This window comes from Sturnus vulgaris, chromosome 21, assembly GCF_052056855.1.
Source record: "Sturnus vulgaris isolate bStuVul1 chromosome 21, bStuVul1.hap1, whole genome shotgun sequence".
NCBI classification, from domain to species: Eukaryota; Metazoa; Chordata; class Aves; order Passeriformes; family Sturnidae; genus Sturnus; species Sturnus vulgaris.
This window is the reverse complement of record NC_142263.1, coordinates 1,356,154-1,380,855: the sequence shown is the minus strand read 5'-3', so window position 1 is coordinate 1,380,855 and position 24,702 is coordinate 1,356,154. Positions and strand designations below refer to the sequence as shown.

Sequence of the window (24,702 nt, the reverse complement as noted above, 5' to 3'; positions counted from 1 at the left end):
AACTGTCTGCTCAGCACATCCATTCCCACTGAAACCCTCACTTTGGGGTCACATCCCCATCACTCCACTGCTCTGTGTTTGATTTCTCCCCATGCCCAGAGATCAGACTCAGGTCTGCAGTGGGGTGTGACAGCTGCTGACAGCCCTTCTGCTTCTGCTCAGGACATCCTGGGAGGATCACACCTGCGAGGAGCTGCAGGGAGAGAATTCCCTGTGGGATTCACAGTTTGGGACAAGGCTCACATTCCAGGTGCTTTGGGCAGCTGAGTTTTACTGCCAGGAGCAGGAGCAGCAGCAGGGCAGGGATGGAGCGCCTGGCCTCCTTCAGCAGTAAGTGCCAGCAGAGAATGCAGCTCCCACATCATGAAAAACCTGCATGGTACCAGGATTTCTTGGAGTGGTGGGGTTTTGGAGTCACCATCCCTGAAAATGTCCAAAAATTGTGTGAATGTGATACTTTGGGGATGTGGCTTAGTGGTCACACAAATGATTCAGTGTGAGTTTTGTTTTATTTCTCTCTACTTACAGTTGAGCTGGTTCAAATCCATTTTCTTGGAAAAAAATCAGAGTCATGGAATCCCAGACTGGTTTGGTTTGGAAGAAACCTTAAAGCCCATCCAATTGCACTCCTTGCCAGTGCCAGGGACACCTTCCACTGTCCCAGGGTGCTCTAACCCGGCCTTGGACACTTCCAAGGATCCAGGGGCAGCCACAGCTTCCTCAAAGGGAAGGATTTAATCCCAGTACTCCACTATAACCCTGCTCTCTGAATTTGAAGCCTTTATAATTTGACAATCTTATTTCGTTGCACAATTGAGTTCGTTTAAAACCCATAGAGCCACAGAACATCCTGAGCTGGACCCACAAGAACCATGGACTGCTGGGGCTGGGCCCAGGTGGATTTAGGGGCTGCCAGAGCAGTGCTGTGCTCGTGTCACAGGAGATTCCCTTTTGTTTTCCCAGGTGACCCTTTTGATAAGCCCCCGTGCCGAGGCTGCTCCTCGTACCTGACAGAGCCCTACGTGAAGTGTGCTGAGTGTGGGCCCCCTCCCTTCCTGCTGTGCCTGCAGGTGAGAGCCTCTCATTGCTCTGGGAGAGCCTTCCAAGGCCTGCCTGGTGCCAGGCTGTGCAGGGACACGTTAATAACATGGGTCAGCACACGTGCTGGCTCAGGGACAGGGAAATCACAAAGAGGGTTTGGACGGTGAAGGGTTGACACATGGGCAGGAGGTCAGAGAATGGAAGTTAAAAAAGGGAGCAGTGAGAAGGTTTTCAGGGCAGAAGTAACACAGTTCTGATCTTTTGTTCTGCAGTGTTTCACCCGAGGATTTGAGTACAAGAAGCACCAAAGTGATCACACTTATGAGATAATGGTAAATATTCCTTTTGGATAACACCTGCTCAGTCCTGGGCTCTCACAACTTCCAGGAGTGAGGAACCCTTGCTTTCTCATATTACACTGAAAGGTTAAGTGATGCAATTCTTTGATTCAGAGGTTTAAAACTATTTAAAACAATAAAAATATCCACATGGAACAGAATGGAATAGTGGAGTCATTTAGAGCTTCATCTTTTTGTTGTGCCTGGATAGCACAATGCACCTCACTAGACTTACAGTCCTTTAACCAAGTACATTGACTTCTGTTTCTCTAAGCTTGTTTCTTTTTCCTCAAAATAAATAATTCTTAAAGTCTCCAGATAGTATAACATTGTGGAATTACAACTGGGAGACTCAACATGTACCAGTATTTGCTGTGGTTGGTGACCCAATGCCCTAAGTAATCCTACAATTATTCAATCAGGTTTTGTGAAAGTTTAAAACTACCAGAATTATCTTCTGTGTCACCCCGTGGTTCAGAACTTCTTTTCCCTTTCTGAGGTGGGTTGGAACAGAGGATCACACTTTGTTCTGCTTTTTTCTTCTCCAGACATCTGACTTCCCTGTCCTGGATCCCAACTGGACAGCTCAGGAGGAAATGTCTCTCCTGGAAGCTGTGATGGACTGTGGATTTGGGAACTGGTGAGAATTCAGGGGTTCAGCCAATTTCAGTTAATGATGGGCAGTTTTTCCTTTCTTTTCCCTGGATCTCACTGTTGAATTCATCAGTGCACATTGACTGCTCAATGACTTATTGTGGGTGAGACACTAATTCAGCAGTAAAGTGGAAGGCTGGAGTGTCAGATCCTGTTTTCATGAGTTTTCTGTCTTCTCTTTTATTAAAAATAATTGTGTTAAAAGTACAGAACCCCAGAATTCACAGAAGCAGAACTGAGAGTTCTTGGGTGCACATTGCTGTCAGGAGTAAGACTGGTAACTGCTTACAGAGTTCACCCTTACCTGGAGTCAGTAAAATCTGGAAAAAGCTCTCAAATAACATCAGTAAATTTCAAGCCTGTTAAACATGTGGTACATTCCATCAGCCAGAGAGTTTCCCATATGAAAACAGTGAATTTCATTGTTCATGGGCACCCAAAAATGCTCCCTGGCACAACCATGTGAGTGTTGGTGCTGAGAATGTGAGTTCAGACACCATCACAGGCCACTTCTCTGCACACAACCGATGTCTTGTCCAAAATTACCTTTTCCTACTGGAGAAATTTTTAAGAACCCAACATTTCTGTGTTGCTCACATGAAACCTCCTCCTCTCCCCACTCCAGGCAGGACGTGGCCAACCAGATGTGCACCAAATCCAAGGAGGAGTGTGAGAAGCACTACATGAAACATTTCATCAACAACCCCCTGTTTGCCTCCACCCTGCTCAACCTGAAGCAGGCAGAGGAGGCTCAGCACCACGAGACAGCCATTCCCTTCCACTGTGAGTATCCCTGCCCTGCCAGGCCTGCAATCAGCAGCTCTGGGAAGGACAGGCACCACAGATCCTGTTTGATTTCATTCCCCAAAGGGATAACCTGTTCTGATAACTGGCTTGGGGAATGTCAGGAGTGAGGTTCTCTTTACACTGGATTAATTCCTGGGTGTGTCAGATAAGACAAGGCTGCCAGTTCCATGGGGAAAGGCAGGAAGCAGCAGGGTCTGACACAAACTTCAGGGTCTCAGAAGCAGAAGTTCCTCCACAGGCAAGCACACAGAAATCTGGCTGGTTTATCCATTGGATTACAATGCACCCCAAAGCTCCTTCACGTGTGTCCATCAGGACAGACACCAGGGTGGTTCTCACAGCCCTGCACAGCAAAGGGGATTTCTGCCTTCAAACACTGCCTCTGATCATGTGCACTTTACTGTGTACACACTGTGTCCCAGGCCTAACTGCTGGTTTAGTTTGTCATAAAATCACTCCTTGCAACTGTGCTGATTTCACACCTCTCTCTTGAAAACTGCCTGTTAAAAAAGTCTGCAGCAAGTTAACAAATTCTCAGTTTTCCTTGCATTTCACATCTTTAGCATTCCCCCAGTCTGGCAGCTGTTCATTCCAGAGCTCCCCAGCCTCTCTGGGTGAGTTGCTGGCTGTCTGGAGGTTTACATTTCCCAGTAGAGTGGTTAGGGCTAAACAGTAGGAACTGGGCAATTTTGGTTCTATCCCTGGCTGTTATTGATATTTTTATGTGCCCTGGGCCAAGACAAACTCTCAGTGCCTCAGCCTGCTTTATCTGTGCCGTGGGACACACAATGCTCAGCTCCTGCACAAGTGCACTGTGAGCCTCAGACTATTATTGTCTGTAAAACACCGAGCTCCTCAGCTGGGAAGTGCTGTAAAAACTGGGAGTTCTCTTGGCTTTAATTGCAGCTCTGTCAATGGCCCCCAGAAGAAGGCAGATTTAACACTCCTGTTGCTATTAACTAAACGAACCTGCATGCTGAGCCCCAGGGATCTGCAGAGGTTTAGAGGGGGATGCTGAGCTCCAAAATGTAAAGTTTACATTTTATTACCTGTTTATTACCTTGAATTTGTGTTTGACTCTTGAGAATACTATGAAGATCTCAGATTGCTGCATTTTTCTCTGGATGAACTCTGTCTTTTTTGACTATAACACTGGATGAAAGCCCAATCAGGATATTTTTCTTCAACTAATTATTCCCACTTTTCCTGCAAAAATAAACACTTATTTACAGATCCTTGAAAAAAGATCCCAAGCCCTACTCAACAAGTGAAAACCTTTGTTTTTTTCAGCTGCTGATGATCCCCCACGGCCCACCTTTGATTCCTTGCTCTCCAGGGACATGGCAGGGTACATGCCAGCCAGAGCTGACTTTGTTGAGGTAAGAATGATTCTCCCATTATTTTAAATTTTCTGCTGGGTGCAAGCTCAGCTCACACACGCCCCTGTTTGCCCCTGCCTGTCTTTGCTTTTCATTTAAAAGCATCTCAGGAGGGCACAGGACTGAGGGATGCTCGCAGTGCTGTGGTTTAATTTAAGGTTTTCCCACAAGGAGCAGGGACTCTGATCCTTGCAGGTCCCTTCCAGGCTGAGATATTCCGTGATTAAAGCTCTGGATTAATTGAGGGTTTGATGCCAGAGGTGGCGCTGGTGGCCTGCAGAGCCAGGGAGGCACCGAAGCTGCAGGACGTGCTGCTGCCACCAGATGTCCAAATGTCCATTTGTCCATCTGTCCAGGCGGGGCTGGCCCTGCTGGGTGCTGGGAATTGGCTGCTGAGCCGAAGGATCAGCTCCTGCCCTGTCACCTGCCTGAGGGGAGCACACACAGCCCTCACAGACATCACTGGGGACACCTGCACTGCTCTCCAAGGCTCCATGGAGGAATGAGTGCAGCCATACCCAGGCTTGGTTTTGTACCTCTGAGCAGAATCAGCACCCAAAAATCACATCCAAGGCTCTCAGGCACACAGGAGGGACTCTTAGGGCTGTCCTGAGCCAGGCCAGGAGTTGGAATTAGTGATCCTTGTGAGTCCCTTCCAGCTCAGGACATTTTGTGGCTCTGATTTCCATCACAGTCAGGGAGTCATGACCTGATGAATTCCCACTGTCCTGTCACAACATCCTGCTCCAGCTGCAGCCATGGGGCTGCATTTACACACATTTTCCCCAGGTAAAGCTCCCCTGTGCTGTTTGTTGCTCAAGGATGGAGCCTTGCACATTGTGTCTGAGTAAATATCTCTGTTCCCAGTCCTTCTGCATGTTCTGAAACCTGAGGCCAATATTTTAGTGCTGGTTGGTGACAATGTATTAATCCCCTCTGAACAGGAGTTCGACAACTATGCTGAGTGGGATTTGAGAGATATTGATTTTGTAGAAGATGATTCAGACATTTTGCATGGTAAGTGCCATATTTTTGTACCCCAGTCTGAAAATTGTTTCAGATGCCTGTGCAGCTTTTCACTGGGTCTCTTTCTCCACACTCTTTAAAAGGGAACATACACTTTTATTGCATGGGGTTTAATGTTTGGGGTTTTGTGCATTAAATCTATCAGGGTAAGTATTCATGCAGGCAGCAAGGAGGTGTGTAGTTTAAGACTGTGTGAAACACATTAGAAGAGTTGGATTTGAAGCTGTGTGATTTTTCATGTTTGCAACATGCCCTGAATTAGAGTAGCATCAGCTGTGTGTGACAACTTCCTTTTTATTGTGAAGATGAGCCCAGTTCCTGCTCTGAGCTTCTGTGAACATGGCTGCCTTAATAACATAAACTAACAGGAATTACTGAAGTGACATTTTAATCCACAGAGAGGAAAAGATCCTGCTTTTCCCTGTGCTTGTAAGTACACACAGGGTTTAAAAGTCCTGTGTTTATGCCTCAGAATTCTGCCATCTGTGTCAGGCAGTTCTAAGCTAAAGCCTTTGCATCCCTTGGAGACAGACAAATCCTGTTACATACAGACAGTCTTGGCAAAGTTAAAAAAACCAGCTGGAAGTTGAGCAGTGTATGCAGGAGCTTTAGGAATGCAAACTCCCCTGGCTCAGGGAAGGGTATGAGAGTCCTCTGTCAGCCTCTCCCCTTCAGCATTTATTGAGAGGGGCACTGGCTTGAGGCCATGGCAGGCATTCCTCATGCCAGCTTTCTGCTGTTTCATCCCATTCTGGGTCCTGGTGAACTGAAAAAGAAAAATAATCTCCTATTTCTGCACGTTAACTGATAGATCCGTGTTCAGTCAGGCAGGTTTTGCTGCACTCCCCTTACACCTGCCTTCCTCCCAGGCACAGTTCAGCCATTTGAGGTCTCTCCTGCCAGGTCCCATCCTCCAGGAGCTCTGCTGGAGCTGGATCTGCTTGTGCTCCTGCACATCCTGCAACAGGGACTTCCACAATCCAATTAGGAGTTCACAATTTAATTATGTGTTGTGTGAGAAAATACTTCCCCCCCGTCTATGCAATATTTTTGCGTGATAATTTCATTGGATGTTCTCTACTCCATCCTTCAGTTGTCTTCGGTGTTTGGGAAGAGATGTCAGGCATTTGCTGTGTGCAAATTGCTTGGCAGAGGTTGTGGAGCGTGACCAGCTGCATTTTGGATGTCCTAGCCCAGGAACTCTGGCATCTGCCTTGCCACAGCTGGCCCAGATCTGCCCACGTGAGAGAGAAAGCCTTGCAAAAAAATGAAGTCCCAGGGTCCAGCCAGCTTTTTCCCTTTCACATGAGGCATCTTGGGGAGGGAAAGAATTCTTTTCTAAAGAGTTTGGAATGAGATCTTTCACTTCTGAGAATTAATAAAAAAAAAAAATAAATAAAATAAGGAGCCACATCCTCCCTGTGCTGCAGTTTTTAAGCTGCCCACTTTGCTCGAGAGAATTTTGCAACCCAATTGTAGGAGCCCACGGGGCAGGAAATGGCTCAACACGTGGCTCTTGAGAGCAGGGCTGGTTTAAGGAGCCTTTGTGCTTTGTGTAGCTGATGGGCAGAGGGAGCTGTGAGGCAACCTGGGTGTAAAGGTGAAAATGTGACACAGGTATAAAAACACATTTTATAGCCCAGAGAAACCCAAACGGGGCCTTGCAGCCAGGATTAAGGCTCAGGTTGGGAAGAAAATCCTCCGTTTGTTTTCCTGCCACACATTAAGATTAATTGTTCAAGATTAATTGTTGAAAACTACTTTCCTATTGCATTTTCTCCAAGTCACTCAGGCTAGGCCCTGGGAACACCCCAGCCAGTAAAATTTCTGTCACCAGTCACTGCTCAGTGCTGCACATCCCACAGGAATATTGGTGCTTCCATTGGAGTGAAATTTCCCTTTGTTCCCTTTCTCCCTCATTGCTTTTCATAATATTTTGTAAAAATTATTTTTAAAGAAGTTCTAGATCTGAATTGCTTAACTTCTATTTTCTGATGTATTATATATTTTATATGATATATATACATATATATTTACAGCTTTATACAGCTCATGTATTTTACCTGTTAGATTTCCCTGTGTCACTCTAAACAAGTTCTTGGTATTCCCACAAGAAAATGCTGTTTAATACAAGGTGAGAAGGCTCCCAGGCAGCTTTTTTTAGGAACACAGAACCTGTACCTGCTCTCCCCATCTTACAGGAGGTCACAGACATCACTCAGTCACTTCTTGGTATTATTGAGATGGCATAAAATGGTATGAAATCTCTCACATTTCAATTAAATTCTGGAATTGTTCTCTTTTGTTCAGTGCTGGCAGTACAGTAAGAGCATGCAAATATGTATTGCAGTTACACAAAAACATAATGGACAGATCAAAAGCACCAACCAGTTACAACCCTAATTCAGCCCACAGTGCTTGAATATTTCATGAACTACAAGTTTTCATCAGGCTGAATTAGAACGTTGGTAATTTATCTTTTTCCCAGCTTTTTTTTCCCTCTTCTCATGTAAATGATTTTTCACTTCTAACACTGCAAAGTAATTGCTGAAACCACAGATTTAGAAGTGAGTGGAAATAGGCTGCAACTGGCAGGGAAATTTGATTTTTAAGCTGCAAGGCAGTCAGTGTCCTTCCTGCCAGAACATGGTGTTTATTGTGCTGTGGAAGTTCCTGCCATGCTCCAAAGGCAGAGCACTGTTTGCCATGGGTCCTGCTTTCCTGCAGGGTGGCTGAATTTGGACTGCAGCCCTTCAGTGTGTCCCCAGCCCAGCACACACTGGTCCCACAGGCTGTTTACTGGGATTAATTTGCATTCTTCCCATTATCTGGGCCTGGCCTGCCAAGGCAGGTTCACTCCCATGGAACAAAGCTCTCACTCATTAGCGTTCAGCAAAGTTTCCTGCAGACCAAGTGAGGCTCAAGAGGAATGAAAAGCAAAGAAACTGTTTTGGACACGCTCTGGAGAAACCAAAATATTTGGTTGGGTGGTTTTTTTGGTTTTTTTTTGAATGGAGGAAGGAGCCTTGAATTGCTGCCTATCAGTGGGGCCTTCAGAGCTGCAGGGAGCAGAGGTTTTATCAGAGCCCAGAGTGGACACTCTGAGCTTGGATTATCTCCCATCACCAGCACAAACAACTGCCTCCCCAGCAGAATCCATGGGGAAAAGCACAGGCAGATCATTCTCATTCCCCCAGCATCTCCTCTCTCATTTCCATGCAGTGTGTAGCAGTGTAGTAGTCAGAGTTATTCATGCATTCCAGATTTGGTAATCTCCTGCTCCTGGGTGAATATGGCTGTTAAAAACAAAAGCCCCTCCAAAAGGGCATGTGGCACCAAATACTAATTTCACTGGAAGCAGAAGCTCCTTTCTCTTCCCCTTCATTTGTTCCTTCCTCTCCCCAGCTGATCATCATTTCTTTAGAATATTGTGCACTCAGGTGAAAGCATGAAAACTCCATGGTTAGAGGTGCATAATTACTTGTGATATTTATAGAGGTTCTCCAGTGCAGTTTCTGCATGTACTTATTAAGTTCTGCCCACACAAACCCCAGAAAATAACAAGTTGGCTGAGCTTGCAGAGGGTTTCAAAACTACAAAAATATTTTCCGTAAATTGGCACCAACTCCAACCCTTCCTAATGGATTTCATTCATGTTTAACTTGCTGCATTCCCAATTTCTCATCCCCACATTTTAGCACGAAGGGGAATTTGCTATCTCTGCTTGTTCTTAAATTAGGAAACTTAAATCCCTCGCTATGAAAATACACGATGATGCTGGAAAATGCAAGAAATTTGGAAAAATAAGTAGAAATATTGTAGCACCCCTCCTATCTCATACAGAACCCTTTACTCTTAGATTAATGTCACATCAATTTGGGACAAACTGAAGAGTTTTTTTTCCTTGGGATCAAGCTCCCCACAGCCTTTGGGCTTCAGCTGTCCCTGTTTGTATGAAATTTGATTACCCAGAGGGATGCAAGGATGAATTTCCCAGGGGCTGGGGGCTTCCTGGTGTTTACACCTCCATACATATTTAAAATAGACACAAAACCACACTTCTTAATTGCATTATTAATTATTAATCTGAGAGTGCAATCAATAAACTGCCACTATCAGTTTTGCTCTTTTTGTGTAATTGCAGAGAGAAATGGATCCTGGGTTCAGTGGCCCTTGGGCCACCCCAGTTCCCCTTTTTCCAAAAACTGTTTGTTGTGTCACAGCCTCTAAACCACTGCCAAGCCTTGAGCCTCTTCCTTCTGAGAGCACATGGAAATTATTAACATAAATATAAAAAAAAACATTTAAAATCAGCCACCTCTACGCTCATTTCATGATCTAGAATTTGTGTGTTATCTAACAGAGCGAGGGAATGGAAGGTGATAGGTATTTCTTTATCTCGTCTTTCAAGAATTTACCCCCCAAAAAAAAAGTTTATTAAGCTAATGGCTGCAGGAAAAAGGAGCTGCAGGCTCTGAGAGTGGCTCAGCCAGGCTGCAGACAGGTTTGATTTTGGGAAGGATTTGATTTCTAATGAGCATGGCTTTTTTCCTGGGCTTCTTCACATTGTCCTGAACTATTCTTTGTTCTCCTGGCAGACAGATAAGTTTGGAAGTTAACAAGCTGGAATCTTCCAGATGTTTTTAACAACTGTAGCAAAGGCTACTTTGAGTCCTCACAGTTCAGAACTGTTTCTGCTTTTTGGAGTTCCTTGTTCTGGACAAAGAAGCCTTTGCCCAAAGATGACACCTCAGATCCTGCAATCTTTTCTCAGAAGAAGGAATATTTGGTAATTGTGTTTATGAAGAAACAAATAAATGCTGATAGCAAAACAGTCCAAGAAGGAAGAGAAGAGTTCTCAGGATCTGCCCGGGTTCATGTTTACATGAGTGTGTTTGCAGTGAGGAATCTGGCAGGAGTAAGCAAAGGAAACTTTCCCCAGGTAGCAAGGACTGCAGGTTTGTCTCTAATGAGTTGATGCCCCTGGAAAATTGCCTCAGGATTTTTAAACCAGCAAAGCAGTGACCATTTCAGCCTCATGTGAACATTAAAGCTTGAAATTCAGCCTCCTGCAGTGATTGCTTATGAATTCTTTAATCTTTGTGTTTTGCAGCTCTGAAGATTGCAGTTGTAGATATCTATCATTCCAGGTTAAAGGAAAGACAGAGACGGAAAAAGTGAGTTTTGAAGCAGCAACTCTGGTTTTTCCTTCCCTGTGCAGTGTTGATGGATTACACAGCATTAATTTCCCGCTTCAGGGACAAAAAAAAATCCTGCCAGACTGTGACTGATTGCTGGACCCCCACTTTTTCCCCAGAAATATTTGCATCATTATTTTTAAATCCTAGTGGTCCCTAAGTTAGTTTTCCACACTGAAGATAATTCTATTGCTGACGTGGGCTTGAATAATTCATTCAGCTTATTTGACAGCGTTCTAGAATGACTCAATCTATTAATTAAATTAAGTTATATTATAACTTTGAAATACTTTGTTCAATATTTAAAATTATATCTTGCTGGATTATTCCCTGCTGGAAGAATTAGTGATTTGAAGTGAGGCTGCTCCAGTCCTTCTCATAAAACTACACAGTTCTGCTGAGTGACAGGAAGGATTGACCTGGTTCTTTATAATTCAGAAATAAAAAGTATTTATGTGGTGTAATTTCCACGATGATCAATCTTGTCATACTAAAGAAAAATGCTACAGGGCTCTTCATAACTCTTGTGGTTACATCAGTGTCAGGTTTTGTGACGTTCCAACAGCAGGATGGGACAAAAATCTGGAAAATGACACAGAAGTGCTGATGTCACTGTCAGAAAGGTGACTCTGCATGGGACAGGAAGGTTTTGTGCACAGCAGAGGAAATGCAATGGATTTTACAGAGCAAGTTCTGACCTGACCTTGACAGCCCAACTCTGTGGTATCTTATTTGCCAAAGTGGAGTCACCACAGAGCAATGAGCACGTGGCACTGCTCACACTGGTGACAAAGGGATTTATCAGGCACCTGCTTTTCCCTCTGCTCCTTCCCTGATCCCATCAGGAGCTGTTCAAACCCAGAGTTACCTCCATCCTCTCTTCAAATCCCAGGCTGCCATGGAAAAATGCCTTTTTGCTGTTGCCAGTGGCATTTACAGTGCAGCCCTACCCTGTGCTTTAGCAGAGGGATGTTTGTCTCTCTCTGAAGCTGGAAATCATGTTCATGAGACATTCATTACCTCTGATTTTGGAAGGCCAAGTTATAAGATGCTGTAGATGTGAAATCTGTGCCTAAAGAAGCAATTTCCAACCTTTAAAGTGATTGCAGCTCCCTTTGTGCTCAGGGCTAATGCACACCACTGTCCAAAATTTACCCTGATTAAAGACACACTGCATCATGTTTCCATTCCAGCCAGCCCAGGGCTTATGGAAATTTCATTCATGTTTAGTTTTAGACTCCTCTGATGGTCTAAATCAAAGTTTCTTCTGAAGCCTTTGTGTTTTTGAGGCAGTGCAGGAGTAATGGCCTTTATTAATATAATTTTCTTTCATTTCCAGAATTATAAGAGATCATGGCCTGATAAACCTCAGAAAATTTCAGAGTGAGTATCAGGTGTAACTGCTTCACTTCAAAGTGGCAAAACTTCACACATTCACCATTTCCAGGTCACCAGTGTGGTTTGTTCATACTGGAACATATTCAGATGTTCTAAATTCCAGCAGATTTCCTGCCCCAGCTCTTTCCAGCTGTCTGGTTCTAACTACTCCCAGCTCAGTGTTTTAGTTATTGCCTCAAAATTGCTCCTCAGAAGCATTTTGGGCTCTGCTGAGTGGGGAAGAGGGGGAAGGTGAAACCCAGGCATTTTAAGTGCACTTCACTCTTGTGAGAAATGACTGAAGAACATTTAAATATCACCCTTTATGCCTAAAGGATTTTAAGGGCTGTAACTCGCGTTGCTTTTTACTCAGCAATTTTGTGACAGCAAAATGGCCAAAATGTGGATTTTTAGGCAGTCCTGAGGCTTGGGGCTCACATCAGCCCCCACAGAGGTGTTTTCTCCTGGCAGCAGGAGTGGTGATGTGTGACATTTTGCCCCTGTGTAGTTCTGGAAAGGCGCTACCCCAGGGAGGTGCAGGAGCTGTACGAGACCATGAGGAGATTTGCTCGGATCCTGGGGCCCGTGGAGCACGACAAGTTCATCGAGAGCCACGCACGTGAGTCGGGGTTCTGCACACACAGCCAGGGCTTGCATCATCTGCTTCATAAATAGATCCCTCTCCTGCAGGGCAGGAGGTGGTTTTCCTCCTCCTCCCCCATCTAACTACCTCAGGAAAACAAATCCATTTGTGGTTTGATATGTTGAGTGGGTTTTTTCCACTAAACTGTGTCCGAGCTCTTTGAGTTCACAGCTGACTGGACATTCTGGTCACGTGTTGGAGGTAATATTTTTTTTATCTAAAGACCACTGTTTATTTACTGGGACTCTGTATCAGGGGAAGAATAAAATCCCTATGTTATGGCTGTGTGGAGAGATTGGGAGCTGGCAGCAAGCTGAATTCTTTGAAAGGCACACGTTAAACTATTATATGTCACATAATTACATAGTGCAGTGGTCATTATGTCCTTACCTTAGGGGAGAGGCATTGTTCCATCTCTGAATCATCCCATAGCCTGCATTTAGGCAGATTCCAGTCCGAGTCACCACATCCTGCTTCATTCTGTGACTTCAACTGGGAGAGTTGTTGCTCATTAGAAAGAACAAAGCATTTACGTAGTTGTGCCCGTGTTTTCAGGACACCCTGTGTGAAATACCAAAAGCATGACCCTGCAAAATCATGAGTCCCACATGGGACTGCTGCTCCTGAAACCTGGTTTTGTTGTTGTAGTGGTTGCAGATCCTCAGGTGAACCTGACAGTCAGGTACAGGCACTATACAGGTCACCTGAGCAGCAGCAGGAAACAAATTCACAAGGAAACTTGCTGCCTGTAAACCTGAGCAGTGCTGGAGGGCAGCTGATGAAAGCAACAGACAGGAAATATCTCTGAGCAAAAGAAACATTTCATAATTTCATCTTACTGACTGCAAGAAGCAAATTGTCTGCAAGGAAAAATTTTGGAAGGTCCAGCTAGGAAAATCATAGTTCCAAGACAATATTTGATGTATAAGGAGCCTGGCTGGAGTGGTTCCTCAAACCCATTGAAATGCCTTCCAGAAATCCCACATTATTGTTACTTGCCTTGTCATGGGTATGGCAAAGGGACTGTCAAAGCATGAAGAGAAAATGCCTTTTCTGAGTACACAAATGTTAGAAACCAGCTGAAATCTCACCAAAGAGCATGGGGACACGGAGAAATTGAAATCTTGTGGAGGGAGGTTAACCCTGGCTGTGGTTTTGTGTGTTCAGAGCTGACCTGTGCAGGTAAATAGCAAAGAGTCACATTCCCAGTCCACCCCACTGACCCACTTTTGTTTTTTTGGTTTGCCCTCCTGCCACCTCGTGGGGTCCAACAGTGGAATTTGAGCTGCGCAGGGAAATAAAGAGACTCCAGGAATACAGAGCAGCAGGAATCACCAATTTCTGCAGTAAGTACCTGATGCATTATTCAGCCCATTCCCATCCATCAAGGAAGGGAAGGATGATTTTACAACATTCAGGATGTGTTGAATAAAAAGACACTTAGTTCAGAGAGGCTCTGGAAATGAGCAAGGCTTCAGCAATGATGCACAGTCCAGCTGGGCTGGTTTGGAGCTGATTTGAGCCATCAGCTTGGAGATGACAGTGTCTAACACAGCTCTGGGCACCACTTTGCAAAAGCTTCATTAAAAAAGATTTATGTCATGGCACAGTGGTCTCAGGGCTTTATCTTGGGACACTTTCAGTGCCTGTCAACACCTGTGATATCTGGAGAGAGGCCTAAGACCTCCACATCAATGAAATGGCCTCTTTTATCCTGGAATTAGATCATGGGAGCCTCTTTTGTTTGTTTGTGGCCTGACATTAACGGGGAAGGGTGCGGGGTGCGATCTAATCCCTTGTGGTGGCAAGAGGGAGAAGAGCAGAGGTTGGCCCAGAGGTAGAGAACTTCCCAATATTTCCTGAAGCAGAGAAAAGCCAGTGTGGACTCAGTGGGTGAGGACAGGGTGTGTGTGTGTGCCACAGGTGCCAGGACCTACGACCACCTGAAGAAGAGCCGGGACGAGGAGCGGCTGAAGCGCACGATGCTCTCGGAGGTGCTGCAGTACATCCAGGACAGCAGCGCCTGCCAGCAGTGGCTCAGCCGCCAGGCAGATATGTAAGCACTGCCCCAGGTGCCCAGGGAACCTGCCCCACCCTGGCACTGCCCACAGACAGCTTGGATGGGCTTTGGAGCTGCTTGCTCCAGTGCAGGGTGGCCCTGCCCATGGGACGTGATAGTTTCGCATCAACCAACCCTTCCAACCCAAAGCTTCCTGGGGTTCTGTGGTTTAGTTTGCATCAAACACATTTTCCTGCCTGGCAGTAACAAATCCATTCCCAATTTATCAAAGTAGGAATAGCCTGGAAAATTCAGAAGGGCAGAAAAATGGGTGACAACAATAGTGCTTGCCCTGCCCATGGGATGCAATGAGCTTCACATCCAACCCTTCCAACCCAAAATTTCCTGGGGTTCTGTGGTTTAGTTTGCATCAAACACATTTTCCTGCCTGGCAGTAACAAATCCATTCCCAATTTATCAAAGTAGGAACAGCCTGCAAAATTCAGAAAGGCAGGAAAGTGGGTGACAGCAATAGTGCTTGTTGAGTTCAGGCAAAGGAGAGACTCAAACCCCTCAGTTTTCCCAAATTTGTATTTCAGGAACTGAGCTGCTGCTCGTAAAGTCACGGAGGGAAATGAGCTCTTTATGGATATTAATGAGGGCACAGCTGATGCCTGAAATATTTCAGATGATTTTAGATGTAGCAGCATTATTAATGTGTCATCACCCTGCACTTGGATTTAAGGAGCAAGTTGCAATGTAAAGGAAATGCATCCTGTGTGCAGGAGATGGTTTGGAATTTCCCCACTCAGTCTCCACTGGATTTTTAATTGTGCCCCTCCACATTCCTTTGTTGGGTTTTTTAACAGGTTTCAGACATATTTTTCAATGTGGGAACACTAAATATTTATAAATCCTGTTGACTCCTAGTCAGGGCTTGGGTTATGCAAGTTGAATTGTATAATTATTACAAGTTGTGGAAAAAGCATTTTCAGGGCCAACACATGCAGTTATTCTTAAAAAACATGAAGGCAATTTGAACATTTCCTTTCTTTTCAGTGACTCTGGCATAACTCCCACGGTACCAGTTCCTTCAACCACAGGTAAGTGTTGGATGATGTCTGCTAAAAACCCAGTAATATCTCTGTGACTGCTTTTTTCTGACTCTTTTTCTTGAGTGCCAAAGTGTCAGTCCTCAAGCCTCACTGTTAAGCACTGCTTAAGTCAACATTACATCAATCTGCAAATCATTCCACTCACATGCCCTGCAGAATTTTTTGCTGAATTTCTAGATTTTTCTGACTAGAGGTCAAAACCCATCCTAAAGCTACATTAGCTTTAGGAAACAAAAGAATTTTCACAGTCTCTAAGCACAAATTAGGACCAACAGGACCCCATCTTCTTTCAGTGCCCAGTAAGGACAGATTCAGGGGTCAGTCAAGGTCCTCATGAGCAAGACTTAAATAAATTCCCATCCCATTTGTTGAGGTCGTGGGGTGACTGAGACTGGGATAAAGTTTTACTACAGGGCTGTTAAATGTTGCCAGGGAAAATGGCTTTGGCTCTGTCCCTACACCCATTTTTATGTGCATGCTGTTAAACCACTTGAATCAAACCTCTCAGAGGTGGACACTGGGTCTGTATGTTCTTCCTCATTTCTTCCAGGAGCCTCAGAAATTTGGGTCAGGATCTCAAGCAGTGAGTCAGGGCACTACAGACTGTTCTAAACCTATTTGGTGATTGCTAAGATCTGGTGTTTTGGAGAAAAAACAGCTTTGTGTATCTCAGAATCCATGAAGGGAGGACAATGTCTTCCACTGAAGGTCTGGAATGAGGGATGAACTTCCTTTTTTGTCAAGGATCCAGTGTCCCATGAAGGGGACTGTGTTGCCTGTGGAGCTGTGATAGCTCACAGTGTTTACAAGCAGCATCACATGTGGAACAAAACCCAAACAAAATACCATAGAGTTGCTAATTAAGCAAACATCCTGCCTAGGGATGCTGGGGAAGAGCTGCCACGTGGCTCTAATTAAAGGCTGCATCACTCTGAATATACAAGAGGGCAAATTAATGCTTCACTTTGAGATTCTAAGCTCTTGACTTTGCAGCCTTGATATGTTTCCTTTAGTGTAGTCTGTGTGTGTGTGTGTGGTATTTTCTGGGTTTATAAAAGAGTAAAACTGAATTCTGTCATGTCTCCTTCTAGCACAGTCACCCCATGCCATGGGGAGAGGGAGCAGTGCTGGGAAATAACTTCCTTTACACCTCCCACAGACTCACACTCCAGCTTCTCCCCAGTGCCTCAGCTCTCTCTGCTCAGGCAGATCCAGTCTGTTCCTGCAGTGCCCAGGAGACAGAGAAACCTCCCAGTGCCAGGGGCAGGGCCTGGGCAGGGTCCTTGGGACAAACAATGGCACATTGCCCAAGGTCTCATCACTTTGCCAAATTTGGGATAGAGATCTATCTCTAACAGTGCTAACTATGCAGCCCAGAGCACAGAGTCTCTCACAGGGGTGAGAGACTTTTTCCAATTGGAAATTTTTCCAATGGAATAAATAATCCAAACTTTGTCCTGAGCTCTGCGAGTTACAAAAAAAAAAAAAAAAAAAAAATTTAAAAAGCCAAACCTGCAAGCAGACAGCCCTTGTGAAAGTTTAGGCTGTTCCTGGTAATATCCAGCTAAGTTATAAACAATAGTGAAAGTGGGAAATACCAGATGACCTTGTGATAAATATTCCTTCAGAACTGTTTATCGTAACAGACAAAAAATAAATCCCCAAATTGCATTTGCCTTGCAGTACCTACATCATACTTAAAGGCATTTGAAGAAAACTTTGCCTCATGAAGTTAATGTCAGTAATGCCAGAGAGCAATTGGCTGCTTAATCACACCAATAAATAATCTCAGCATCCTTACAAGGTGCTGGTTTCAGCACACCTGGCACACCCTCCCTGGAGCTGGGATAGTCAGGAGGCTCAGCCCAGCTGAGCCATGCCTGATGCCAGTCTGACACAAAGCTTTTTGTCTTGCAGTTCCTCCCAAAAATCAACACCTCACAAGTCTCATGCAACATTCACAGAGCTTAAAATTGCAAAACCAAACCTTTTGTCGCATCAGCAGAGCTTTATGCTAAGCCCTAAATAACCCTGCCTGTAAACACTTGGCTCAAACTGGGTTGAATTGCTTCCCTAACACACCCCAGGAGCAGCCACCTCCAAAGTGCTCCAGTTCTGCAGCATTTCCTTTCTCATTCCACAGGCAGACGGAGTGCCCCACCACTGAACCTCACAGGCCTGCCAGGCACAGAGAAACTCAACGAGAAGGAGAAGGAGGTGAGGAAAGGATGGAAGGATCGTCTCTATCAACTGTGTCTCCACAGCACAGGGCTGCCCACACCACGCCTGGGGAGCTGTGAATATCACCTCACTTACAGGCCCTGACTACTCTTCCTTTCTCACAGAAATCATTCAGCTTTTCCAGTTGGCTTCTTAATTCCCTGTGCTACACAAACAGCACAAAGTGGTTTATTTGGCAAAGAAAGGAGCAGAGCACCAGGCTGTTTTTGGTGCTGTTAAAACGTCCATCTCCCTGCCTGCACTGTGAGGCTGGGCTGAGCAGAGGGGTTAATTTTCCTTAATGAACACTGGTTGTTTTTCAGCCCAGTGCGGGCCTGTCCTTCAACTCAGTGAAAAACTATTGAAATAAGAGATTATTATTTCTTAATAGAAGTTCTGAGGTATCTTTAGGGTGCCCCAGGCAGGTTGCAGTGCCCAGGAAGCACAGCTGCCCTCAGTGTGTGTTTGCCTTGGCTGGAGCTGGCAGCATTGGGAATCAGCTCACAGCTCTGTGTGGAACTGGCATTTCTGGCTCCATTCAGCACGGGAATAATGGTGGCAGGGCATCAGTGTGTGTGTGTGTCTGTGTGAGAGAGATCTGATTTCCTGCTCAGCTGAGACAGAAAGTCTGAGGTCTGAGGAATTCTGCAATTTCCTATCCGTGAGGAATGAGCATGAAGCATTTCCTTATTAAAGGGAGGAGACAGACAGTTTCTCCAGCAGGAGCAATGCTGTACTCCTGGAAGGCAGCTGGAATTTGGGAGCTGAGCAGGAGTTGTGCAGCCAAACAGCTCAGGGGCTGTGCAGAGCCATTCCTTACCAAACTTCCAACCACGGAATGCCTTCCCTGCACAGCTTCCATGCCAGACTCCTGGAGGGGGCCGGCAGAGCTGCTTTTGTAGAAGGCATTAGAGCCTGAGTCTGCAGGGGATTAGCAGCCAGATGCCCTCCCTGGCTCCTGGCCAGCCAGCCCAGTTGCTGCTTCCAAGTCTGGCATGTGTGCTTCCCGGGCTTTGGAAGGAGCAACGCCCACACAGGACACACTCAGAGCTGTGCTCCTGCCAGCCCAGGGCTTGCTTTCATCCTCCTCCTTTATTTTTCCACCAGGAACGTTTCTGAATGCAGCAGGCTCCTCCCCTCCCTACCTGTGGATCCAAACAGCTCCTGGCATTCCCCTGTGCCTCCCCTGTGCAAAGAAACACTGGAAGTGTTCTCAGGAAAATATTCCCCGTGTTCCTCCCCCAGCAGGGCTCTGGGAATGGAAGAACATGACAAGTGTTGGTGTTTATTAACTTCACCTTTTGTCTTGCAGCTCTGTCAGATGGTGAGGCTGGTCCCTGGAGCCTATTTGGAATATAAAGCTGCTTTAGTGAATGAGTGCAACAAACAGGGAGGCCTGAGACTGGCGCAGGCTCGAGCCCTCATCAAGATTGATGTGAACAAAACCAGGAAAATCTATGACTTCCTGATCAGAGAAGGGTACATCACAAAGGCCTGAGGACAGGCAGCAGTGCTTGGCTGGAGCAGGCAGATGTGGAGAAGCTTTGAAGTCGCTTTGACAGCGCTGAAAGATTTTACCAGTGTTGAATGAAGGACATTTCCTTTTGTTTAAAACCTTTTGGGGCTTTTTTTTTTGTTGTTTCTTTTTTTTTTTTTTTTTTTTTTTGTAAAAACAAGTAGAGAGCTTTGTTAAATTGTATGAATGCTGACATTTGTCTGGGTTCCTTTTGACTCTGCTGTTGTCAGGATTCCTGGGAAGGATCACGTGCCATATAAGCTGATCTGAAACGTGAATGGGCATTCATTCCTCACACCTCCTGTGACTGCAGAGAGCATCACGGTACTTTTATACTGATGGTGACACAGATTGAGGACAGAGTCACACTTTGTGCAGTACAGGGTATAGAAATGCAATTCCTCCCTCCTTGTGTTCCTTCCTAAATCAGCTTTCAGAGGCGACAGCACGTGCCCGAGGGTGTAAAAATAGAGCTTGCAGTGGTCCAGTCTTTTTAACTAAACTGTGATAAAGAATGGGAAAGGACATGGCAGGGAAGCTCCTCAACAGTTGTTGCTTTTATGTGGTATTAGCACATATCCCAGCAGGAGGGATCTGCACAAACCAAGGAGTTTCAGCTGCTCCCCCCGTGATTTGGGGGTGTCAGGTTATATATAATCCCTCAGTTTCAGCCTAATGCTTGTTGGGAAGGCTGCAAGCTACAGCCACTGCAGCTTTTGGAATAAAAAGGCTCTCAGGACACTGATGTTCTCCCACAAAAAAAGGAGTGAAGAGCACGAAGCTCCTGTTTGTGGGGTTTTATTCCCTCGGCCTGATGAGGTGCCAAAAGGAACTGCTCAAACACAGCCCCATCACATCTGCTGATCTCTGAGCTCCAGCACCAAACTTTTGGATTTGGCAGTCAGCTGGATGATGGAGATGGTTCTCTGCAGATGCAGCTTGTGTGTTTATTGAACAGTAAATTGTTTGTCAGACAGCTTCCTGCTAAGGTGTAATGCTGGAATAATGTCCCGCAGGAAACCTGGGAGCCAAAGCAGGTGGGGTGTTGGATGCTCCCAAGTTTGGGATCTCATGGAAGAGCCTGACTAAGCTACAGCTGCACCAACACCTATCTAAGGCTTTGAGGTTCAGTTTCTTGTGTGTTCCCCAAGAGTAATTATCCTGTGGACCTGAGGTGCCATTGAATGTGAAGTATTTTGGTTTGTAATAAAATCAAAATGACTTGAAACAATCTTACATCCACATCCCTGGACTCGGAGTGAGACTATAAAGGTCACAGAGCTGCCTGGATCTATATCCATCAGCTCCTCACCAGGAGAGAGGAGATAAACGCCCAGCAGAGGCCATAGGGATGCAGGCTCTGCATTTCCTAGCAAATATTACTATTTAAAGAAAAGCAGCTGTAATAAACTACATGTTGAAGATTAAGGTCTGGAAATTGAGACTGGGAATGCCAAGGGAAAGGGCACAGGAAGCTGTAAAACCTTGGGAATGTTTTCCCCTGTTGTCTTTTAACATTAAACAGCCAAAGTGCCTTTCTTCTGCCCAGCCCTTCACCCAAGGGCAGTGAAGGAGCACTGGAACCATGCCTGGATCAGCTGGGGTTGGTTTTGGGGGGCTGCACTCCAGGTTTACAGCTGGGGGGTGCCGATCCTGGATTACAGACTCAGGTGGACATGGAACATTAAATATGGAATAAGAGACAGGAGGGAGATGGGCACTTTGGGATCGTGGGACCTGCAGGATTGGTGACACCGGGGCCGGGGTGACGCTGCGGCTGCTCCAGCCCAGCGCGGGCTTAGTCACAGCGCTGAGGTATGCGCGGAATGAGTCTTCCCGGGGCTGTTATCCGCCTGTCATTAAAGCATCAGTGCTGGGGTTTTTTTTTGGGACTCACAGCTGCTGTCACCCCAGCAGCAAACGCACTGGGCCCGCTGGTGACTCAGCCCGGGAGGTGGGGGCTGCCTGGAGCAGATCCCGGGGGCTCCTGCTCCCCACGGAGCACATAACGCTGATAAGGAGCCCTAGTTTTAGTGCCTGCTCAAATTCCCATCAGGAGGGGCCTGTGAAACCTAAACCACCTCCTTGGGAGAAAACACCACGCTGGGGCAGCAGCTTTTGAGCCGTGGTTAGAGAAAGCCCAAGCTGCCATCCTGGTGAGAAGGGAAAAGGGAAAAATTCAAACCACGTGGTGATGCCCCATAGTGATCTCTGGCCTCCCAGCAAACTGGCTCGGTGACCTTCCAGGAAAAGCCAGCACGGATTTATTCGTGACTGTGGAGAAAGCACACGCAGGGGCACAGGCAAAGCACATCCCTATGACTGGAGCTGATGGACAGGGCTGGGAGTGAGCCCATCAGCAGCACCAGGCACATGAATTCCTGCAGCTCTCAGCCCACTGGGCCTCTTCCCTCCTGCCTGCTGCCCAGGGAGGTGAACACACTTCACAGGGGAGCCATGGCCAGGCCACACATCCCAGCTGGCAGCACAGAGTAAGGGCCGTGTGGGAACCCAACAAAGAATAGGAAGAGAGGGGAACACAGAGATGGGGTCAAGCAGCAGCTCAGAGCACACAGATCTCCAGAATTTGGGGTCTCATGGAGTGGGAGCTATTGGGCAATGCCTGTCCCACCACAGGTTCTTCATGGCCACAAGCAAGGATCACACTTTGCTCCTGGAATGCACCTGGCATCTCCTGAGCTGCCAAAACACAGCCCACGCCATGGGGTCCCTGCACTACACAGCATCCCTGCCTCCCTCTGCCTAACGAGGGACCAGTCAATGCAGTAAGGGGACCCCAGATGCAACAAATAGAAACAGAGCTGCTCCTCCTGACACTGTAGAGCCCATCAGAGGGAACACTGGCCTTGGGGGACAGCACTTTCCTCCGTGAGGCTGCTGGGTGGCCAGGAGCAGGCAGGGATCCTGGCATGCAGGGCAGGGCACAGGGATTGCCCCGGTGCTGACTAAACTTGTGGAACATGTGTGGCTCCCCACAGCCCAGCACACCCGGGCTGTGGAAACACTTCCCATTTCACCCACTGGCCCCAGGGATCAGAGCACCCCGTGCATTTGGAAATGGCCACATGCTGGCAGCCTCTCAGCCAAAATCCTCCTGCCCAGGGAGCTTGGGTTGGAATTCGCTCCCCTTCTGCTCCTTGTGCCGCTGAAAATCGATCAAACCCCGGCCGCGCTGGTACTGCCCGGCAGTGCTTGACATCCCTGTGGAGCTGTGACATTCCTGCCTCCTCCGATGACCCACATTCGGCCACCGAATCCCCACGTGGTGACCCAAGCCCGGGTTTTGTTCTCGCCCATTAAGGAGCCGCAGCCCCAGCGCCTGCTCGGGGATCTCTGCTCCGCGCTGTCACCTCGCATCGAGCGCCAGGCGGCCGATGGCTCCGTGCCGGGATTTATCCCCAGGACATCATTCTCTGCCTCCCCTGGGTCCCTGCTGCCGGCAGGGAGGCGAGGAGGGGAGGGCAGCACCCTAAAGCAGCCCCTGCACGGCTCCCTCCGGATGGGCTGTGGGTGCTGCCGGGGCGCTCAGCGCCCGTCGCTCCGCGGCCCGACCACCCCTGGATGCAGTTGTTGCTCCCAAAAACAGGAGGTCCCAGTCCCTGGGCTTTTTGCCTCACACAGGGACTTTTTTCTACATCACACCGGTGCAGGTGGTCCTGCAGGGAAGGGTAAACTCGGGCGTAGCCATGGAAACCGGAGGGGATGGATGGATGGATGGATGGATGGATGGATGGATGGATGGATGGATGGATGGATGCTGCAGAAAGCAGCCAACTTCTCCCCTCTCAGCAGGCCTGCGTGACCCTGGGCACACTCCGAGCCGCAGCAGGGGAACACCCGTGATTAAGATAATAGCCCTAATGACCAGCTAATGGCCCGTGGTCAGGCGCACCCTTCGGGAATGTGCCCGGGACCCACCGCGCCGTGCTCACCCCAACACAGCCAGCGGGCATCTGCCAGGCTGGGCTGTAAGGTGGGTTCACAGAATCACAGAATATCCCGACCCACAGGATCAGAGTCCAAGTCCTGACCTTTCCGAAGCCATCAACCCCAAAGGCACAGCGGGGTCACCGCTTCGAGCATCTTGTTCTTATACAATCTTCAGAACTTCTCCAAGAGATGCACAGTTCCTATGGGAAGAGAGAGAACCTGCTCACAACACGGTGTCTGCCTTAGAGGAGAGCTGCTGCTGTCCCTCTTTGCAACCTCTATCCCACACCAAACACACATAAAGCTCCCGGCAGGGCGGAGGTTAAAAGCACAAGTTGCACCAGAATTAAAAACACCTTTGCAGTTGTGTGAGTAGTTAAAAACTGCCCAGGATGAGCAACTGGAGCTGTCAAGAGCCTTTTCTCATTCAGTGGTGGTGAGGGGGAATGAGGGGTTTGGATGCTTGCGGAGGGAATCCCACAGGCTGCCACTCAAAACCCATCCTCATCTCTCCCTACGCTGCCCGTGGCCAATAAACACCACCCCAGGCTTGCAGTGCCAGGGCTCCGAGCCCCCAGCCCAGGGACCCCAGCCCCAGGGGGACACCCCGAGGGCTCTGCCGTCTCTCAGCTTCTCACACACTTGTGATCACCCGGGGATTGTTTCTGCCCCTGAGATGGTGCAGCTCCAAGGGAGGCAGCAGAACTGATGCAACGCGGAGGCAAAGCAAACCTTGAGCTCGGAGAGCCAAAACCCTCACATTTTCAATTTTTGGCCTTTTGAGGTTTTCTTAATTTGTCTATTTTTGTTCCTCGCCCACCTCCGTGCTGAGTGTGACGCGAGCCCTCGCTGGAGAGGCAGGGTTTTAAGGGAGAGCTCTGGCTGTTATAAAGCAGCGAGGTTCTTGGAAAAACAGCCTCTGGAGCAATAAACAGATTTGGAGCTGAGGGCTGTGAGGGACGGCTCCATCTGGGCTGCTGAGTCATGAAACCTGCCCGAGCGAGATACCAGCCGAGGGCTCGGGCTGGGGGAAGCTTCCTATGAGGGATTTGGGCTATTTCGGTCGGAGCGTGCGACAACAAAACCAGAAAGCGAACAAAAGCGGGCTGGGACGACCACGCTTCGCTCCAGCAGCCGCGGGGTTAAGGCAGAGGCTGCCCTCCTCCTCCTCCTCCTCCTCCTCCTCCTCCCACCTCCTCCTCCTCTGCCAGGCCCAGCCTTGTCCCGTCCCTGCCACGCTGGTGAGGTGGTGGGAGCAGAGCCTTCACCTTAACCCCATAGTTCGCACAAACTCTCTCTTCCCTTTGCTGTGTGGATCCCCTAACCCATGGCATCCTTCCTTGGGGATCCCAGCCCATGTATCCCCTAACCCATGGCATCCTTCCTTGGGGATCCCAGCCCATGGATCCCCTAAAGCATGGCATCCTTCCTTGCGGAT

The 24,702-nt window shown here is 47.4% G+C and overlaps 1 protein-coding gene and 1 long non-coding RNA gene across 3 annotated transcripts; one reads left to right on the top strand and one right to left on the bottom strand.

The window, feature by feature from the left end:
- Positions 1–192: 192 nt before the first annotated feature.
- Positions 193–20,544, top strand: TADA2A (transcriptional adaptor 2A). Its single transcript, XM_014881130.2, has 15 exons — positions 193–330; positions 964–1,070; positions 1,314–1,373; positions 1,928–2,019; positions 2,659–2,816; positions 4,131–4,219; positions 5,164–5,236; positions 10,359–10,422; positions 11,783–11,826; positions 12,329–12,439; positions 13,738–13,809; positions 14,387–14,519; positions 15,522–15,565; positions 17,721–17,794; positions 19,110–20,544. Exons 1-15 carry the CDS (start codon positions 306–308, stop codon positions 19,293–19,295), a joined length of 1,332 nt encoding a protein of 443 aa, XP_014736616.1. The 5' UTR covers positions 193–305; the 3' UTR covers positions 19,296–20,544.
- On the bottom strand, positions 2,813–24,356 carry LOC148221475 (uncharacterized). Of its 2 annotated transcripts, none has more exons than XR_015807912.1 (4): positions 23,997–24,356; positions 23,366–23,464; positions 12,854–13,024; positions 2,813–4,046 (listed from the first exon to the last, which is right to left on the bottom strand). It is a non-coding gene; the product is annotated as an uncharacterized LOC148221475 (long non-coding RNA). The 2 variants fall into 2 exon arrangements; XR_015807911.1 differs by lacking the exon at positions 2,813–4,046 and adding an exon at positions 6,620–11,025.
- Between the last annotated feature and the right edge of the window lie 346 nt (positions 24,357–24,702).

What these genes read in the sequence shown, in the direction of transcription:
- TADA2A (XM_014881130.2), top strand. Translation starts at nt 306, where the DNA reads ATGGAGCGCCTGGCCTCCTTCAGCA. An exon ending in GACAGCCATTCCCTTCCACT is followed by an intron (nt 2,817 to 4,130) that starts GTGAGTATCCCT and finishes TGTTTTTTTCAG; the next exon opens with CTGCTGATGATCCCCCACGG. An exon ending in TGATTCAGACATTTTGCATG is followed by an intron (nt 5,237 to 10,358) that starts GTAAGTGCCATA and finishes TGTGTTTTGCAG; the next exon opens with CTCTGAAGATTGCAGTTGTA.